Source organism: Heptranchias perlo, chromosome 38 (genome assembly GCF_035084215.1).
Source record: "Heptranchias perlo isolate sHepPer1 chromosome 38, sHepPer1.hap1, whole genome shotgun sequence".
In the NCBI taxonomy this organism is placed as follows: domain Eukaryota; kingdom Metazoa; phylum Chordata; class Chondrichthyes; order Hexanchiformes; family Hexanchidae; genus Heptranchias; species Heptranchias perlo.
Genome location: NC_090362.1, coordinates 14715981 through 14736265, shown reverse-complemented (window position 1 = coordinate 14736265; position 20285 = coordinate 14715981). Strand labels below are relative to the sequence as shown.

Genomic DNA, 20285 nt, shown 5'->3' with positions numbered 1-20285 from the left:
CCCTTCAAGTATATATCCAATTCCCTTTTGAAAGTTACCACTGAATCATTGTCCACTGCCCTTTCAGGCAGCACATTCCAGATCGTAACAACTCACTGCGTGAAAATAAATGTCTCCTCGTCTCTCCTCTGGTTCTTTTGCCAATTATCTTAAAATGATCTACTCCACCCTTACGTCATTTCCTCACAGGTGTTTGACTGCTCCAATATGGTCTCTCCCTGGTTACTGCATGGTAATAAAAGAGGCCTGCATCACCAGCACGTAAATTAACTGAAACCCAGTTTCAAAGTTAACGAACAAAGCTGGGGACGACAACTCATACAGCAGCAGGCCAACTGCCCACATCATCGTGGTACAACGTGGAAATAGTCTCAGTGTAATTCTTTAAATTAACTAAAACTCATCGTCATTTTAACCCCGCTCCCCATTTTAATTCCCAACCCATGTGATTCACCAAGTGCAGTGAGAGGAAAGCTCAAATAAAGCCAGTTAATGGCCAGAAATTGGTTTAGGCCCGTTTCCGGGTGTTTGTCCAAAATTGGTCCTCAGGCCTTGTCTTAATACTTCAGGCGAGCTGCTGGTGCCTGTCAGGCCTTCAGAGGCAGCTCGCTGGTCTCCAGAGCCCCGATTTGGACCAGTTACCAATATGGCATCGGGCGTATTTCAGGTGCCTCTGGGGCAAGGGACATATCCGCACATAATTGGACCTCTTTGCCCCTATTTCATGCCCGAAAAATGGGCGGAATGAGGTCCAATTTCTGGCTCAATGTAATCCCAACAAGAACCACATCCTTATATCTCAAAAAAAAGTGTCTGCAATTTGTCTTGAAGATATAAACCTTCACTTAAGACAGCTGTTGGGTATGTTCCAGAAAGTTCCTTCGAGGAAATGACATTTATTTTGATCGCAGCTTTGGGGGAAAACACTAGATAAATATATTAAACAAAAATGGATTTTTCTTTTAAAACACAGACAAGCTGACACATGGCTTAAAATGCTAATGGTTGGTATGTAAGAGGTCTCATAACTTAGAGCACTAGAGTCACCTTTTCAACTCTTGTCCAAACCCTCTCCAATGTCCTGTTGAATGTCAAATCCTCCAAACTGCGCTCAGTATTTCCATAGTGGGCTCACCGGTCATCTAGACGAGACCCTATAATTTATAAATGTTAGTTTGGCTCAGAAGATCATGGGTTCAAGCCCCACTCCAGAGACTTGATACTTGGCTGACACACACCTCACATATTGAGGGAGTGCTGCACTGTCGGAGGTGCCGTCTTTCAGATGAGATGTTAAACTGAGGCCCCGTCTGTCTTTTGGGTGGACACAAAGGTTCCCAGGGCAGCGTTTGAGGCAGAGCAGGAGAGTTCTCCCGGTGTCCTGGCCAATATTTATCCCTCAAACAACGCCATCAAAAACAGATCAACTGGCTATTTATCGCACTGCTGTTTTTTGGACATGGCAGTGTGCACATTTGCCTACAAAACGACAGTGAGTGCATTTAACAAATAAATCACTGGGTGTAAAATCACTTTGAAATGTCCCGAGGACATGAAAGGTGCTATATAAAAGCAAGTTCTGTCTTTCAACCTATATCAAATGCCCTTGAGGAGCATCCTAGTATTCATTGATAACAGCTTCACATTGATTGATATGTTCAGTGAATGGTCAATAAGCACTCTCATCCCCTTCCCTTTCCCACCTTTGCTAATGGGCATTCCATCATTGTGTCCACAGTCAGAGATGGTGGAGAGAGCAGGGAGATCATCGCAAAGGAGACAGCCTGAACTTTTCATGTCATTTTGAACAGGGCCTTCATATTGTGACTGTTCATTAATAATATCATTCCGGTAATGTGATCACTAGTTAGTGAAATCATTGAGTACGGTGGTCACTAGTTAGAGGAGTTATTGAGCCTACTGTGGTCACTAGTTAGTGAAATCATTGAGCTACTGTGGTCACTAGTTAGTGCAGTCATTGAGATAATGTCATATCTAGGTAGTGGAGTCATTAAGCTAGTTTGTCAATGTTAATATTTTGAAAAGGACTGTTGTATCTCTCCATGTAAATTCAATTAGTTTGATCAACTGTGGGACAATTTACACAAAATACATATAATTTTTTGCATGAAAAGTTACATCAAGATTCCTGCCTTATGTTCTTTTTTATAAAGAGAGATAAATTAACTTGCATTTATATAGCGCTTTTCATAACCTCAGGATGTCCCAAAGGGTGTTACAGCCAATGCAGTACTTTTTGAAGTGTAGTCACTGTTGTAAGGCAATAAACACAGCAGCCAATTTGTGCACAGCAAGATCCCACAAACAGCAATGAAATAAATGGCCAGATCATCTGTCTTTAGACGTTGGTTGAGGGATAAATATTGGCCAGGACACCTGGGCCTTGATTTAATGTCTCATCTGAAATACGGTACCTGTGACAGTGCAGCACTCCCTCAGTACTGCTCTGGCAGTATCAGCCTAGATTATGTGCTCAGGTCTCTGGAGTGGGTCTCGGACTCACAACCTTCTGACTCGGAGGGGAGATGCTGCCCCCTGAGCCACAGTTGACGCCTATATTTGTTCTTGGGATGTTGGTGTTGCTGGCAGGGGGCCACAGCTCTGAGAAGGTGGTCAGGAGCACCTCAGAAGGCATCAAGAGTTAACTACATATTGTGGGACTGGAGTCATGTGTAGGCCAGACTGGGTAGGGGTGGTAGACAATAGGGAACCAATTGGTTTTTACAACAATGGGCAACTTTCATGGTCACTTTTCTGGAGCCACTTACCCTGGCAGGATTTGAACTCACAACCTCTGTGTTACCGGTCTGTAACCATTACAGCACTGCACCCTGCACTGAAGGGTGGTTGTACCACTAAAGCCCACAGATGCATTGTGGCCGTTCAGGGGTGATGTCAGAAAGCACTTCTTCACACAAAGGGGAGTGGGAATCTGGAACTCTCGCCCCCAAAAAGCTGTTGAGGCTGGGGGTCAATTGAAAATTTCAGAACAGAGAATGATAGATTTTTGTTGGAAAAGGGTATTGAGGGTAATGGAACCAAGGCAGGTAGATGGAGTTAAGATACAGATCAGCCATGATCTAATTGAATGGCGGAACAGGCTTGAGGGGCTGAATGGCCTATGTTCCTATGTTCCATTGCAGGTCAGTCAGCACCTAAAGGAGAAAGATAGGTTAATGTTTCAGATGAGATCCATGAGGTCTTTTCTCTTTCAGACACTATCTGACCCTCGCTGTGCACAGGGTGAAACTGGAACCCAGCAGGAGTCTTGTGCCCTCAAGAGAGAAGTGGAGAAAATTGGGAGGAGGGGAAGTATAAAAGAAAGAACAAATACTGTTAAAGAATAAGGATAAAGAGAGACTGCACACGGGAGGGAAATGAAGGCTCGTGGCAGTGTATCAGTTGTACTTTCAGATATGTTTTCCCCATTGGCTGTGAGGCATCCTAAGGATGTATTAAGGCACTATGTAAATGCAGGTTCTTTCTTTCTTCAACCAAGACCACGAAACACAGAGTAACTTATCATTCATCTCATTGCTGTGTGTGGGATCTTGCTGTGCAGAAAATGATCCCTGCACTGGCCTGAAAGCTGACGGGACTGTTGTCAAAACCTAACTGGTTCAAGAGTGCCCATCGGGAAGGGAATCTGCCACCTTTACCCGGTCTGGCCTACACGTGACTCCAGTCCTACACTACATGGTTGACTCTTGATGTCTTCTGAAGTGACCAAGCAAATACAGTTGCTGAAAAGCTTGTCGTGATCATCTATTACCTTCTCAGGCTAACAAGGGATGGGCAATAAATGTAACCGTACCAACATTGCCCACATCCCAAAGGCAAATATATGAAAAATAAATTTGTGTTGAGACGACCATTCCATGATTGCAGAGAAGATCAGACTGTCAAACAACGATGAGTCGCCAACAAAGGTTTGATTTATTGAAGCTGACATGCAACTGAATGATATCTTAACCTCATCAGCTGGGGTCAGCGATGTGTGGGTGTTAGATTCAAATTATTTCAGAAAGAATTTTCAAAAAAGTTAAAGGAAAACTTGTATTTATGCAGCGTCCCATCTCTCCGAGACATCCCAAGGGCTTCATGCACAGCAGGCAGCTTTCAATCCAGTGACTCTTGATAAGTGGTACTGACTGAGGTAGCGACAGTGCCTAGGTCTTTAACCTGAAATGACAAACAGGGCCTTAGTTTAATTTCTTATGCAAAGGGTGGCATCTTCAATACTACAGCACTCCCTCAAAACTGCACTGGAGTGTCAGCCTTGTTTAGGAGCTCAAGTCCTGGAGTGCGGTCAAGGTCACAGATTCAAGTCAAGAGTTGAGCACATAATCTAGACTGAGGGATTGCTGCGTTGTTAAACCGAGGCCTCGTTTGCCTGTTTGGGTGGATGTGGAAGATCTCAGTGCACTATTAGAAGAAGAGCAGGGAATTCTCCTGGTATCCCGGCCAACATTCTCCCCTCATCCAATACAACCAGGAACGGATTACCTGGTCATTTAACACATTGCTGTTTGTGGGATCTTGCTGCGTACGGCATAGTTAACAAAGTAACTACGCTTCAAAAGTAATTAATTGACGTGAAGCGTTTTGGGGCTGTGAAAGGTGTTGCATAAGTGAGATTTCTTTCTTTCTACCTGCAGTGTGCGGTGACAAAGAAGACTTGTATTTATATAGTACCTTTCACGACCTCAGGACATCCCAAAGCGCTTTACAGCCAATGAAATAATTTTGAAGCGTAGTCACTGTTGTAACATAGGAAATGTGATAATGACCAGATAATCTGTTTTAGTGATGTTGGTTGAGGGATAAATATTGGCCAAGACACCAGGGAGAACTCCTCAGCTCTTCAGTGCTGTGGGATCTTTTATGTCCATCTGAGAGGGCAGACAGGGCCTCGGTTTAACATCTCATCCGAAAGACGGCACCTCCAACTGTGCAGTGCTCCCTCAGTACTGCGCTGGGAGTGTCAGCCTGGATTATGTGCTCAAGTCTCTGGAGTGGGAGGACTTGAACCCACGACCTCCTGACATCACGAATGCTGGGTGTTTTCCTCTGGCTTGGTGCCACGAGTGAAATTGTAAAGCCAACCACAGGCGATGTCTACAAGTGGCTGTGGGACTGAGCCAAGCAGGCGAGGGGAGAGATGAAATTGCATTCGGAAAAAAAAAAATCAATTCAGTGTAAACTCCCACATGGCTGCAGCAGCAGCAGTAGTCACTGCAAAGGCTGAAGTGACTTTATTTATTCCATTGCGAATTTATAGCAGTCATACGTCATGGCTGTTTACATATATGCATAATGTATAGTATATGCGGCTGAATATAATCCTTTGTAAACCTATTTCTCAGGACAGATTTTATGGTAACTCTTGCCTTTTTCTGTCGCTGAATGCAATTTGATTTACTCCCCTCCGCAGCAAATCCTGTTTACTTATGCATGTACTGTCAGCTGGAATTTTAATATTGGTTCTTTTCCATTTCTTCAGAGTTTTACACTGGTTTCCATTGTTGCTGCACCTGTTTCACTTTGCACTCACTCTTCTGATAAACCGAGCCAGCCAGCAAAACTTACGATGCGTTCACACCACAGGGTTAGTGTCGGTGGGAAGCTGTTTCGCCATCACCTCACTGCTAAACGTGCAGAATGTGGATCCAGTGTCAAGACACAAACTGACTCCGAGGTGAAGAAGGCCCTTTGGCCCGCCCGAAACATGCTGGTCTTCCAGCTGAAAGAGCTGTCCACGACCGAGTGTTGCCACCTGGCACGGTCCAAGGTGCAGGAGCACGTGCTGCGGGACGCACTAAAGCGAGGTGCGATCTACGCAAAGGCTGTATGGGGAAAGGCCACCGTTTAGAGCCCTCCCGCCATTGTATGACGAGGGGCTAGAATCAGGGAATAAAAATCCCGAGAGCAGAATGGAAAATGATAAATGAACAGAACGAAATGTACTGTATCTGTAACCGGTAACGAGTGTAATGCAATGAGGCACCCTAGGGTGCCATGAAACTGTATTTACAATGTATGGTGTGTAACTATTGATCGTACCATTGCAAATTGTATGACCTGTATTGTATTGTTCCGAAGCGTGACTTGAATTGTATTGTATGTAACTTTACAAATTTCATGAGTAAAGTTTATTTTGAAATAAAAAAACAGACTGCCTTCCCCGGGGAAAATTTTTTAAAGGGCAAGGGAACGGGGCTAAGTCGATAGCACTAACAGAGAGCCAGCACAGGCGTGATGGGCCGAATAGCCTACTTTCGTGCTGCAAACCTCTATAGGGCCAAATCTTCCTGGAAAAGTAACAGCGTGTTAATGAAGCACATTATTAATGCGCAAATCGGCCAGCAAATTCAGGTGATGAAGAGATCCGCCACGAGTTGTGAATCTCCAGAAACTGCTGGTCGATTTACACCGCCACACAGTTTGCTTCCGCAAACAGCCTCGCACCCTTAGCCTCCCTGTTATTTTTAAGAACTTGCTGCATGTTTCTTGCCCATTAAACTCACCGCAGAAAATTAGGGCTCATAATTAAACGCTGAAGGAAGACTTGCATTTAAATCGCACCATCCATGACCTCAGGACGTCCCAAAGGTGCTTTACAGCCAATGAAGTACTGTTCGAAGTGTGCTCACTGTTGTAATGTAGGAAACTCGGCAGCCAATTTGCGCACAGCAAGATCCCACAAACAGCAATGTGATAATGACCAGTTCATCTGTTTGACCAAGACACCGGGGAGAACTTCCCTGCTCTTTGAATAGTGCCATGGGATCGTCTACTGCCCACCTGAGAGGGCAGATTGTCTCATCCGAAAGACGGCACTGCCGGCAATGTAGCTCTCCCTCAGTACTGCATGTAGTGTTGGCCTAGATTGTCTACTCAAGTCTCCGAAACCCACATTTGAAGGCGAGAGTGATACCACTGAGCCACGGTTGACACCATTAATTCACTGCATGCGAAAACAGGGGATGCTTCTGAGATACATGATGAGTTACTCCATAAATACAAATCTTGCTGAAATTGGAGTCAAACAGAGCAAATCAAAAAACCAGATAATGAGCAACTGAGCACATACAGAGTCCCGAGAAGCCAGTGATATTTTTTTGAAATCTTCTTCACAGGGAAATTGAATGATTTCTCTGTATTCGGCAGTCTGAGGGACATCCTATTTCCCTGCTGCCCTGTTATAAATCCTATTTACTTCCACACAAAACAGAATAAATTTCATTTGTTCTTTCCCTTGGCTGTTGACAGAATTCGTGTTTGTTCTTTCGTCTGTGCTCTGCTCGTCAGTTGGCCTGTAAGCTGGGGTCAGATCCCATTAGTCCCTAATAACATTGGTGCGGTCTTATCCCCATTCACTGCTGTCCCTTTTGATAGTGACTCGCGATACTGATACTGGCACTCTGTGCTGGCCCTCGCCGCTTTTCACAAAATGGTTTGTGAGCTTGCCCAGGAGAGAATGGCACAGACACCTCGGCTCACAAAGAAAGAGGAAAGAAAGAACTTGCAGGTGCCAGTCTCTCTCTCTGGTGCCAGTCTCTCTCTGGTGCCAGTGCCTCTCTCTTGGTACCAATGTCTCTGGTGCCAGTGCTTTGCTTTGGTGCCAGTGTCTGTGGTGCCAGTGTCTCTTTCTGATGCCAGTGTCTCTCTCTCTCTGTGCCAGTTTCTCTCTCTGGTGCCAGTCTCTCAATCTCTCTCTGGTGCCAGTGCCTCTCTCTCTGGTGCCAGTGTGTGTGTCTCTCTCTGGTGACAGTGTGTCTCTCTCTCTGGTGCCAGTGTCTCTCTCTCTGGTGCCAATGTCTCTGGTGCCAGTGTCTCTCTCTGGTGCCAATGTATCTCTTTCTGGTGCAAGTGTCTCTCTCTCTGGTGCCAATGTCCCTGGTGCCAGTGTGTGTCTCTCTCTCTGGTGCCAGTGTCTCTCTCTCTGGTGCCAGTGTCTCTCTCTCTCTGGTGCCAATGTATCTCTTTCTGGTGCAAGTGTCTCTCTCTCTCTGGTGCCAATGTCCCTGGTGCCAGTGTGTCTCTCTCTCTCTGGTGCCAGTGTCTCTCTCTGGTGCCAGTGTCTCTCTCTCTGGTGCCAGTCTCTCTCTCTCTGGTGCCAGTCTCTCTCTCTGGTGCCAGTGTCTCTCTCTGGTGCCAGTGTCTCTCTCTCTCTGGTGCCAATGTCTCTCTCTGGTGCCAGTCTCTCTCTCTCTGGTGCCAGTGTCTCTCTCTCTGGTGTCAATGTATCTCTCTCTGGTGCCAGTCTCTCTAACTCTGGTGCCAATGTCTCTCTCTCTCCCTGGTGCCAGTGTCTCTCTCTCTGGTGTCAATGTATCTCTCTCTGGTGCCAGTCTCTCTCTCTCTGGTGCCAGTCTCTTTCTCTCTCTGGTGCCAGTGTCTCTCTCTCTCTGGTGCCAATGTCTCTCTCTCTCTCTGGTGCCAGTGTCTCTCTCTCTCTCTGGTGCCAGTGTCTCTCTCTCTCTGGTGCCAGTGTCTCTCTCTCTCTGGTGCCAGTGTCTCTCTCTGGTGCCAGTGTCTCTGGTGCCAGTCTCTCTCTCTGGTGCCAGTGTCTCTCTCTCTGGTGCCAGTGTCTCTCTCTCTGGTGCCAATGTCTCTCTCTCTGGTGCCAATGTCTCTCTCTCTCTGGTGCCAGTGTCTCTGGTGCCAGTGTCTCTCTCTGGTGCCAGTGTCTCTGGTGCCAGTCTCTCTCTCTGGTGCCAGTGTCTCTCTCTCTGGTGCCAATGTCTCTCTCTCTCTGGTGCCAGTGTCTCTGGTGCCAGTGTCTCTCTCTGGTGCCAGTGTCTCTGGTGCCAGTGTCTCTCTCTCTCTGGTGCCAGTCTCTCTCTCTCTCTGGTGCCAGTGTCTCTCTCTCTCTGGTGCCAGTCTCTCTCTCTCTCTGGTGCCAGTCTCTCTCTCTCTCTGGTGCCAGTGTCTCTCTCTCTCTCTGGTGCCAGTGTCTCCGGTGCCAGTCTCTCTCTCTGGTGCCACTCACTGCCCCGCTGTAAGGAGCCCCGGCACCGGCTGGCGGCGCTGAAGCTCCTCTGGTTCCTCTGCCTCGCCTCCTTTGCCTGTGAGCCGGAGCCGCGCAGCCCCAGTCGGTGAGAGGAGCCGAGCGGGACCGGCCAGGGCAGAGCGATGCGCGGCTGCAGCGATGGCCAAATGGTTCAAGGAGCACCTGGGCTTCAGGAGCAGCAAGGGCCCCCCACAGCCGCCCAAACCCGACTACCGGCCGCGTCCGGGGGGCGGCGGCGGCGGCGGCGAGCCCGACATCCTCACCGCCTACAGACTGCAGAAGGAGCGGGACTTCGAGGACCCTTACACCGGCTGTCTGCAGCGGCTGCGCTCCGAGGGGGAGCCGGGCGGTGGAGGCAGCGCTCCCACTCCAGGAGTCACCGGCCCCGGCACCGCCGCCCATCCCAACTCGGGATGTCCCAACGCGGCCAAGAAAGCGGCGTCTTCGGACGTCAAGTACATCTCCCCGAAACACCGGCTCATCAAAGTCGACAACCCCGAAAAAAGCTCCGCCAAGTCGCCAACCTCCCCCGAGGACAGCAAACAGGGCAAGGTGAGAGAGGCAGAAACTTTCCCCACTTCTTTTTAAAGATACTTTGTTTCTTAAAGATACTTTGTTTTTTAAAGATACTTTGTTTCTTAAAGATACTTTGTTTCTTAAAGATACTTTGTTTCCAACTTTGTATCTTATTATTTTGTTTTCTGGTGAATGATTAAAGATTCAGGGTTTCTTTTTTGATTAACTTTATCCCAAGAGAGAGGGAAAAAGAAAGTTATTTTCCTCTCTGCAATTTTTCCCCTCCCTCATCTCCTGGGCAACTCCACATCATTCTCTGCAGAGACACTCAGACCATTTCCAGAGGAGATCTCATCGAGGGTTTTAAAAGCATGAAGGGGTTGAGTCAGGTGAATTAGGGAAAGGCTAGTCCCCTCTGGATGATGATGATGATGATGAGGAGGAGGAGGAAGGGAGTTTTCAATTTAAAATTGTCACTGAGATTCAGGAGGGGGTTTTAGAGAAATCTCTTCACACGCAGGGTTGTTGGAGCGTGAGATGCTTCGCCACAGGGCGTGTCTGAGGCAGAGATCATTGCATCGACTTAGGATAAAGTTGGGTAAATGTTTGAAGTCGAGGGGGGGCGTGGGGAGAGTGCAGAGCATTGGGAATAGTCTTCTAACAAAGAGCTGGCACAACCACGATGGGCTGAGTGGACTTTTGTGTGAATCTGGATAGCGAGTGTTGGCAGCCTATTCGACCGTGAAGAGCATCGCGGCCGAGCCCGACCCTGCCCTCACCCGATATCCACACGCGTGCTCTCCAGCGCAGGGATTGATCTGGCTGTATGGCTCCACTATGGTGGAGGGGTGCGGGGCAGTGGTATCAGAGGGATGGTGGTGTCACTGGATAGCAAACGAGGAGACTTGGTTGATTCCCTCCCTCCCCCTTCCTTAGCTACAGGGGTGCTGGGGGCAATTTTAGCCACCGAGTTGCTGAACTGACTGAACTCACCTAATTCAACACAGACTGGCATCTTCATAAGAAATGGGAGCAGGGGTGGGGTAGGCCATACGGCCCCTCGAGCCTGCTCCGCCATTCAATCAGATCATGGCTGATCTTCGACCTCAACTCCACTTTCTTCACCAAAAGCAAAACCTCATCCTTATTTATGTTCATGAAATTTCCTGATTGTAATTTTCAGTAAAGCATAATGGTTTGTGGATTAAATTTTCATACTGTGTCAACATGGAAAGAAGCCCAGCCTTACGCTGGTAGATTCTGTCCTCCTAAAACATGGACTATCTCTAGAGAGAGAATGTTGGGCTGGATAAAACCCTAGGGTGGGTGATACTAGTGATTTTTTTCCCAGTCCTGTAAATAGCAGACCGTAGTCGCTGTCTCTCACTGCCGTGTTCAGTGCTCTGGGTTCAGTGCTTTCCTCTCTCTGTAAAGTACTGATTTTAAAAAACCTGCAGATTACAATGGTGTTCCTGGGGATTATTTGTGCTTTTGTTTAAAGGTCGATAGTAAAGTCTGTTTTATAGGGGTGACTCCTGGATTAATGTTAATGGACAGCAGGGCTGTCGGTGTACTGGTATTCTTATATTAACATGCAGTGATTGCATCGCAATCATTAACCCTGTGGTGTGGAAATAATCTGCCATCAACTGCGTGGGACATTGGCAAAAAGCAATTACAAAAAAATAACATACTTGGGAGTGACTATAAGTAGCAGATTCATCAGGGGGGTAGTGGGCTGAAGTACAAGTGGGTCCAGGTCTGACACTATATATACTGGGGTACAGTACTGACACTATATATACTGGGGTACAGTACTGACACTATATATACTGGGGTACAGTACTGACACTATATATACTGGGGTACAGTACTGACACTATATATACTGGGGTACAGTACTGACACTATATATACTGGGGTACAGTACTGACACTATATATACTGGGGTACAGTACTGGTGGGTACAGGTCTGACACTATATATACTGGGGTACAGTACTGGCGGGTACAGGTCTGTTTCTGTATAACACGGGGACGGTACTGGTGGGTACAGGTCTGTCACTGTATATCATTAGGATACAGTACTGGTAGGTATGGGTCTGTCTCTGTATAACACTGGGGTATAGGTCTGCCAGTGTAGAACACTGGGTTACAGTACTGGTGGGTACAGGTCTGTCAGTGTACAAAACTGGGGTACAGTACTGGTGGGTACAGGTCTGACACTATATATATTGGGTACAGTACTGGTGGGTACAGGTCTGTCAGTGTATAACACTGGGGGACAGTACTGGTGGGTACAGGTCTGTCTCTGTATAATACTGGGGGACAGTACTAGTGGGTACAGGTCTGTCTCTGTATAATACTGGGGGACAGTACTGGTGGGTACAGGTCTGTCACTATAATACTGGGGGACAGTACTGGTGGGTACAGGTCTGTCACTGTATAATACTGGGGGACAGTACTGGTGGGTACAGGTCTGTCACTATAATACTGGGGGACAGTACTGGTGGGTACAGGTCTGTCTCTGTATAATACTGGGGGACAGTACTGGTGGGTACAGGTCTGTCACTATAATACTGGGGGACAGTACTGGTGGGTACAGGTCTGTCACTGTATAATACTGGGGGACAGTACTGGTGGGTACAGGTCTGTCACTGTATAATACTGGGGGACAGTACTGGTGGGTACAGGTCTGTCACTGTATAATACTGGGGGACAGTACTGGTGGGTACAGGTCTGTCACTATAATACTGGGGGACAGTACTGGTGGGTACAGGTCTGTCTCTGTATAATACTGGGGGACAGTACTGGTGTGTACAGGTCTGTCTCTGTATAATACTGGGGGACAGTACTGGTGGGTACAGGTCTGTCTCTGTATAATACTGGGGGACAGTACTGGTGGGTACAGGTCTGTCTCTGGTGGTGAAGGGAGCAACTTGAACGGATGACTTGAGCGTATCAGACAAGAAATGTAATGACAATAAAACACTGGCTTGTGTGAATTTGCCTGCAGTGTGTTCTGCTAGTTCATTAAATGAACCCACTGACGGTCCTGTCTGTCATTGCCGCTCATGGTTTCTGGTTTATCATTTTATCAGAGCTCCGTGATGAGATCTGTCTGCTTAGCATCACTCCATCATTTATATATGTTTAAATAACCTTTCAATTTAAACAATATTATGAGGACTTATACAGAAGACGTATTAACCCTTTGTCAGCCAGCAGTGTGGAGGTTTATCAGCTCGATGGTCAGTGAAGGTTTTTAAGAGGTGCCATGAACAAACTGAAACAAGTCTTAATGTACTCTTCCCTGAAGTACTTTAAAGGTTAAGGCACTTACCAAAAGGTTCTCCTAGAAACCAGCATGAATTTTACCACCTTCTGTGGCACTGACCGAACCTTTTAAATTAGATATTTGTTGTTTGCTCCAAGAGGGGATAAAATGTTGCTTTTATGTAAGGATTTTCATAGTTTCAGCCGTGGCTCAGTGGGTCGCACTCCCACCTCTGAGTCAGAAGGTTGTGGGTTCAAGTCCCACTCCAGAGACCTGACCACAGAATGCAGGCTGAGACTTCACTACTGCATTGTTGGAGGTGCCGTCTTTCAGATGAGACGTTAAACTGAGGGCCCATCTGCCCTCTCAGGTGGATGAAGATCCCATGGCACTATTTGAAGACCGGTGTGGGGTGGGGGGTTGTTCTATTGTCCTGGTCGACATTTATCCCTCAACCAATACCGTCGAAACACATTATCTGATCATTTATCTCATTGCTGTTTATGGGATCTTGCTGTGTGCAGATTGGCTACTTAACAACGGCTGCACTTCAAAAGCTGCAGAGCGCTTTGGGACGTCCTAAGGATGTGAAAGATTCTATGTAAATGCAAGTTCTTTCCTCTTTGGTCGAAACGATGGTTTTTGTGAAGGGGGAGAGGGAAGAGGAGACGAGACGCAAGGAGGTTGAGGGAGGGAGGGAGGTCCAAGGAGAGAGGCCGAGGAGTTTTCCTCTGTCAAGTGGGTCGGTAACCAGAGGTCATTGATTTAAAATAATTGGCAAAAGAATTAGAGGGGAAATTAGGAAAATTTTTTTCACACAGAGGGTTGTTAAGATCTGGAACGCAGATCTAAATTTAAATCAGTGACCTCTGGTTACCAATCCGCTTGTCAGTGGAAAGCTCCTCGGCCTCTCTCCTTGGACCTCCCTCCCTGAACCTCCTTGCACTGCCTGAAAGGGTGGTGGAAGCAGGTTCCATAGGAACTTTCAAAAGGCAATTGGACATGTACTTGAAGAGGAACTAATTTGCAGGCTTGTGGGGAAAGAACAGGGGAGTGGGACTAATTGGATAGCTCTTTCAAAGAGCCGGCACAGGCACGACAGGCCGAATGGCCTCCTTCTGTGCTGTAAGATTCTGAGCATTGAACATCGCTTTTCGGAGTTGCTCCCCTTGGATAAGGGCTCAGTGAAGAACACAGTTCCCACCAGTGGAAGCTCCCAGTGCGTGGTGTAGTGCTACACTGTGGAATGTAGATTATAGAGGTGGATTTTAGCAATGACCATCACTCAGCGTGAGGACAGAGTGCCGGTGGTTGTTGGATGTCCTTAACTTTTTGGGTACTGGACTTTCTCTGCAGTTGGCGAAACTCGGAGAAACCTTTCCTGTCTGTTATCTTCAGCCAAAACGATTGAAGAAAAAAACTCCTCCATTGGCAGGAGGGTCGGTAACCAGAGGACACAGATTTAAGGTAATCGGCAAAAGAGCCAGAGGGGGAGATGAGGAGAATTTTTTTTTTTAACGCAGACGAGCTCTTTCAAAGAGCCGGCATAGGCATGATGGACCGAATGGCCTCCTTTATCATGATGATTCTATGAAAGAACTTGCATTTACATAGCGCCTGTCACATCCTCAATGTCCCAAAGCGCTTCACAGCCAATTAAATACTTTCGAAGTGTAGTCACTGTTGTGTAGGCAAAATGCCAGCGAGTTTCTGTACAGCAAACAGCAACGAGCTGAATGACCAGGTCATTTGTTTTGGTGGTGTTAGTACAGAGATAAATATGGGCCAGGACGCATACCAGGATTATATTAAGTGACTGTCCAATGCTGAATATTGCAAAGTGAAGTTACTTTCCTCACTCACTTTGAGTCCTGTGATGTCTTTGGGCAGTAGGTGTGCTCATCATTGAGAAACCCGGGTGAAGGGTCAAGGCCCACAGTGCAGGACAGCGCCAAGACCGACAAGAGTTGGAGAGAAGAAGAGATAATTCGGGAATTAGTGGCGCCCAGTGGGTTTTAGAAGCCTGAAGATCGAAGGAGGAGACTGGGTGGCGAGGAGCCGCACGGTTTCGAGGTCTTGGGAAAGATTGGAGATTTCAACACAGCGAGGATGCAAAGATTATAGGTTGGGCATCAGGAGGAACAGGAAAGGTATATTCAGCGGAGCACTGACTTAGATGCGTTGATAAAATAGAGTGAAGGAATGTTGCAACAGAGGTATGTAATACCCCACATAGTTACAACACTAAATCACTACAGGGGTTGAACATACCTGAGTTTAATTAACTGACAGTCATAGTATCATAGTCGGTACGGCTACTTTGAAAGAGCTATCCAATTAATCCCATTCCCCTGCTCTTTCCCCATAACCCTGCAAATTTTTCCCCTTCAAGTATTTATCCAATTCCCTTTTGAAAGTTACTATTGAATCTGCTTCCACCGCCCTTTCAGGCAGTGCATTCCAGATCATCACAACTCACTGCGTAAAAAAATGTTTCCTCATTTCGCCTCTGGCTCTTTTGCCAATCACCTTCAAAGAATGATAATGTGTTGAGATGTAACTGCGATTTCCTGCTTTTAGTTTTAGAGATGGTCACCTACACTAGTACTGCCGACACACGATGAGCTCGGAGCATTCCTGTTATCCCATTATCATTGTTTTCTCTCTGACGTGCTCCGTTCCCGACTTCTCTCCTCCGCTGAAGGAGTTGATTCTTGGTCAGGGGAGGGAGTACGGTTCCACGGGCACGGGTGCGAACCTCGCCCGCGTTGCCGTATTTCAGGCCCGAGCCGAGGCGGTGAGCGTCGGCAAGCTATTCGACCGCGGGGAGCCGAGCCCAACCCCGTCCTCGCCTGACGTGTGCACTGAGGAGTATTGTCGAATGTTTCAGCACAGAAAATGTCCATTCAGCCCAGTGAGTTTGTGCAGGTGTTTATCTCCATGTGAGCCATTTAATCCAGTCATGTTCACCTGCTTGTTTCCAATACTCTTTAATAGTCCTCTTTCTGTAAAAAAAAAAATCTAATTTCCTTCTATAGGGTTACGGACTCTGCAACGACAATGACACAGAATTCCACACTCTGGCTATTCCTCTGTGGAAACAAAGTTAATCTCACCTTCCCTTTAATTCTTTCTGCGATTATATCAAATTTGTACCCTCTTGTCTCACTGATCAGCGGGACTAACCAGTCAATATTCACCCAATCGTAACCTTAAGACGAGGAGCTAGGGTCCAGGCTTATTTTTGCCATCCTTAAAGAGTAGAGAACTGGGGCCAGTTGTGTAGAACCCACGCTGCTGTGACTGAGATCAGCTAACCTAACTCTGTCTAGACCAGCAGTTGAAGCTGAAACCTTCCTGGCCCATGTAGCTGAGGACGACACTGCATTTACTGTCTGACTTTAATGTTACTGTTTGTTTTTGTATTGATATAGTCGGTGGCGATCTTGTTGGGGAATTGGTTGGATTTATTTAATTTTATTCTTAGGATGTGGGTGGCGTTGGCGAGGCCGCCATTTATTGCCCATCTCGTGACAGTGGCTTTAAAGGACAGCGTGCCCACTGGTCAGGGCAGTGTTGCATGCTAGGGAGTGTTTTTTTTAAAGCAGCACAGTGCTGTCAGTAGTGTAGTGCGACCTGACTTGAGCTGGGTGGGAAGGTTCCCCTCCTGCTCCTGATCGCTGTCCAGCCAGCCCTTGTGGGATAAATACACGATGGGTGAGGGCAGGAGTAAGCTGGGCTGCGATTACCCCCATGGTCGAATATCACCCGTTATCCAGGGTCGTGTGAAGAATGGGCACTCGGGTGAGGTATTGGGGGGGGTCATGGGGAGGGGGGCTGGTGGGACCTGTGGAAATGCAGCCCAGAAAGAGGGGGGATTTTGAGAAAAAAAATTCAGCTGTGCCCTACCCAAAGGATTCTGCCATATCTTCCGTGGTTATTGCTCCAACCAGCCATTCGCAAGGCAACAGTTAACTACTTGAGGTTTCTTTGATATTAAACTGAATGAATGTATACAGTGCTCACTGTGAAACAATTTAAACAAGTTTGCGACGGACGGCAAAGCATTTGATCTTCAATAACTGTGAACCATTTTCCTTTCCGACCAAACGTTTTTGATGTTCATTTGGATTTTGTTTCTGATGATTTATCTTAACCATATTGTAAAGTGCAGGGAACGGTAAATCTTCTGGCATGGGGTCTCTTCGTCCTGTCTTAAGCTGCAGTTTGATCTTGCCTGATTGGACTGGGCCGTATTATATCTTAAATCAGTTTTAATCCTTTTATGCAGTCAGCTCCTATTAATGCAAACCCACTTTCGAATAAAATTCCAGCTAACCGACCTCTTCTGCTGTGTACAGTTCTTCATTTGGCGATCAGATCACCCAAAAATTCTCCTCCGATTTACTTGATGTGCTAAATGTAGTTGAATCAAGGCCACTTTTCACTCAGGCATGTATCTGTTGCCTCAAACTGCCTCCCCCTTTCTCTCCTGATGACATGGAGGGACACAGGTCCCAATGTTACCTAACCCAGGTGGCCATTTTTCACTTGTGAGCGAGGGCTGTGTGTATTGGCAGGCTGATCGACTGTGGGGGGCATCACGGCCCCGCTGGATCCTGTCCCCACCCAACGACCCGCGTGCACGAGCGAGCGCTTCCCAGTAAGGGGTCCGCCAGCTAGTGATCAGGAGCTGGGGGCACTAAACAGTCTTTGTCCCGCCTTAGCCCAGGGACACCGAGGCTGATTCTGTTCCCTCAAACGTCTGCCTTGGCTGAGATCAACAACCTGAGCAGGGGGACCAGGGATCGAAGCTGGGGCCCCCCCTTGTCTGAAACGCTCGGCACCAGTTTGGGCAGTGCATGTCCCAAGTGGGCCGTCGGGCGTGGCCCAGACCCTTGTGTTCTGTCGGAATTGGTTGCTACTGAATGATTAACTAGCTGTGAAGCAGAGATAGGCAAATTGGCCCTTTTTAGACTGTAGAAATCTTCATTCAAACAGAACGTTTTTTTTTGGCAAACCAATCTGTGCAAAAATAAGTTCTGATTTCTCTGTGCACGTTATAACTGAAAAATAGAGAAACAGAATGCTCAAATCAAGATTTAGCATGTGTCAGGCTGATTATTTACTGAAAGTACGAGTGTTTCTGGTGTTTAAAGAGAAGTCTAGTTCCCTCAGTTGTCCAGTGAGTGATACAGCTCAGTCTGGCCTTAAGCCACAGAGACCAGGAAAGAGCAGGATTTGATTCCCCTCCAGTCTGTGCTGAGTTAGCTGCTCTCACATGGCGGAGGTCGCACTTAGCCTGGCGCCCCCTGGGCTAGGGTTGGGAATTCAATCGGCCAGGATTCCCGCTCCTGATCAGCTATCCAATGACTGCTGCTGGAACGTACAAAAGAGGAGAAGATTGTGACGCCCTCTGTGGGAGAATAGCCAATATCCAACACTGGTGTCGGGAAGCCAGCCGTCGTAGTTTGTGTTCGCCCAACTGGCAGAGAGCCCCATCCTGCGGCCCTTTGAGGGATGAGCTGCTTCGTTTATCAGTGCTGTCGCCGTGTTTCCAACCTGTCCAGAAATGTTTTCTGAACGTCGGCAAGGTTACTGAGCAATTTTCTTGGCAGAACCGTCTGGCGGTGAATTGCTGCGAGCAGCGAGCCAGCCTGCTGCCCTGTTGGCGTTCCATTGATGCGATGTCTTGAGGGGGTCAGTTGGCTGAACTGTGTGTCTGCTGCCGAACACTTTACATGCCTTCACCAGGGAGATGTCAAGCAAGCTTGATTAACACTTGAGCTGTTAGGTGTGAAATCTGTTTCCTTGCTGGGAGTATGAATCTTCCAACTAATACAATTACCAGGGGCTTATTGGTTTGTCACAGACTCCTGTCTCAGGCCCCATAGGGAGTGGGCTGACTGCTCCCAGCCTCCTGTCTGTCACCGTGTCTCTGGGTTACAGTCCGGGGTGAGCGTTCCTGCTGTTGGACCTCGATGTTTGTGTAGTGGGAGAAGTGGGGAGTTTGTGACCACCCCCCCCCCTGGTGACCGTTGCATGTGGTGGGAAGGTGATTGACCGTGTGAATGGAGCAGGCAGACCTCAGGGGAAACCTGTATTGTGAGCAGGGCACTTGGGTCTGGATGTGGGAGCTGAGCGTGTCCACAGCGGCTTTAACAGGATCCCTCAGTGAGTTTTGAAAGTTGGTTCTAAAGCGTTTTATGCTCTTTGCCACTATGAGGCTCAAGCCCAAAATCTAGGCCGACACTCCCAGTGCAGCGCTGAGGGAGTGCTGCACTGCCGGAGGTGCCGTCTTTCGGATGAGACGCGTCTGCCCCTCAGGTGGACGTAAGAGAGCCCATGGCACTATTCAAAGAAGAGCAGGGCAGTTCTCCCAATATTTGGCCAACATTTATCCCTCAACCAACATCACTGAAACAGATGATCTGGACATTATCACACTGCTGTTTGTGGGATCTTGCTGTGCACAAATTGTGTTTCCCACATTACAACAGTGACTACACTTCAAAAAGTACTTCATTGGCAGAAAAGTGCTTTGGGATGTCCTGAGATCGTGAAAGGCGCTATATAAATGCAAGTCCTTCTTCTATTTTTGTTTGGTAAAAGATGCAGCATGATTTCAGATCACACAGCGTGCCACATTACATAAATCAAACTATAATTCACCACGGCATCTCATGTAATGCATTTATTTATTAATTATAATGCCTCCCTCTCTGAAAGCACCCACTCTACCTGGGCTACTATTGCCCAGGCACCCCCCCCTGCAGTATTCCACCCAACTGCTCATTCCTCTTCTGCCAGCTATCCGACTGTGGAAGGCATCGTGCCTGCTGGTTTTCCTCCCCGATGGCCGGACACGCACGTTCCATCGCGCCCACTGGCCAATGGTCGGGAGTGGGAAGCCGGGCTGAGCTGACTACAAAGACAGACCAGGGACTGAATCCGGGCCTTTCTGGTCTGTCTGTTGTGATACTCCGCTGGGCAATGTCGTCAGATTTGCTGCGGTTAAACGAGTGGAATTTTCTTTTTGAATTTTAATGCTGGGGGCAGTGGGAATGGAACACTTTCCATTTTGGGCGTCCAGTGTCAGTATGAAGAGATCCCAGGTGAGGTTAGATGCAGAGTAAAGCTCCCTCTACTGTGCCTCAGCAACATACTTCAGCTCCAACCTCAGGAGAATGCACCAGTGTTGATCTTTCCCCATCCCACACCGGGCTGTAGTTGCCAACTTTCTGTCGTAGACCCATGTCCATTGGGAACTGCCCTAAGGCCCATTTCAAGTAGGTCCTTCACACCCAGCGGACAAAGGAGACTTTCATCCCATCGTTCTGGGCTGGATTTGAAACCAGAGCCCAGAGGCGAAAGGGCCGAGCGACTGACCCACTGCGACCTCCACTCTCAAGCCATTTTTCTTCCATGTCTCTCTCAATTTGGACTCGGGGATTCC

General features: G+C 47.6%; 1 protein-coding gene across 3 annotated transcripts in view; it reads left to right on the top strand.

The window, feature by feature from the left end:
• Nucleotides 1-9130: 9130 nt before the first annotated feature.
• LOC137304791 (SH2 domain-containing adapter protein F-like) overlaps nucleotides 9131-20285 on the top strand; it is a 152803-nt gene continuing 141648 nt past the window's right edge. For all 3 annotated transcript variants that reach the window (XM_067973507.1, XM_067973506.1, XM_067973505.1), the window contains exon 1: nucleotides 9131-9589. In XM_067973507.1, the coding sequence (XP_067829608.1) occupies nucleotides 9176-9589 (414 nt within the window). In that variant the 5' untranslated portion in view covers nucleotides 9131-9175. The remainder of the gene's footprint in view (nucleotides 9590-20285) is intronic.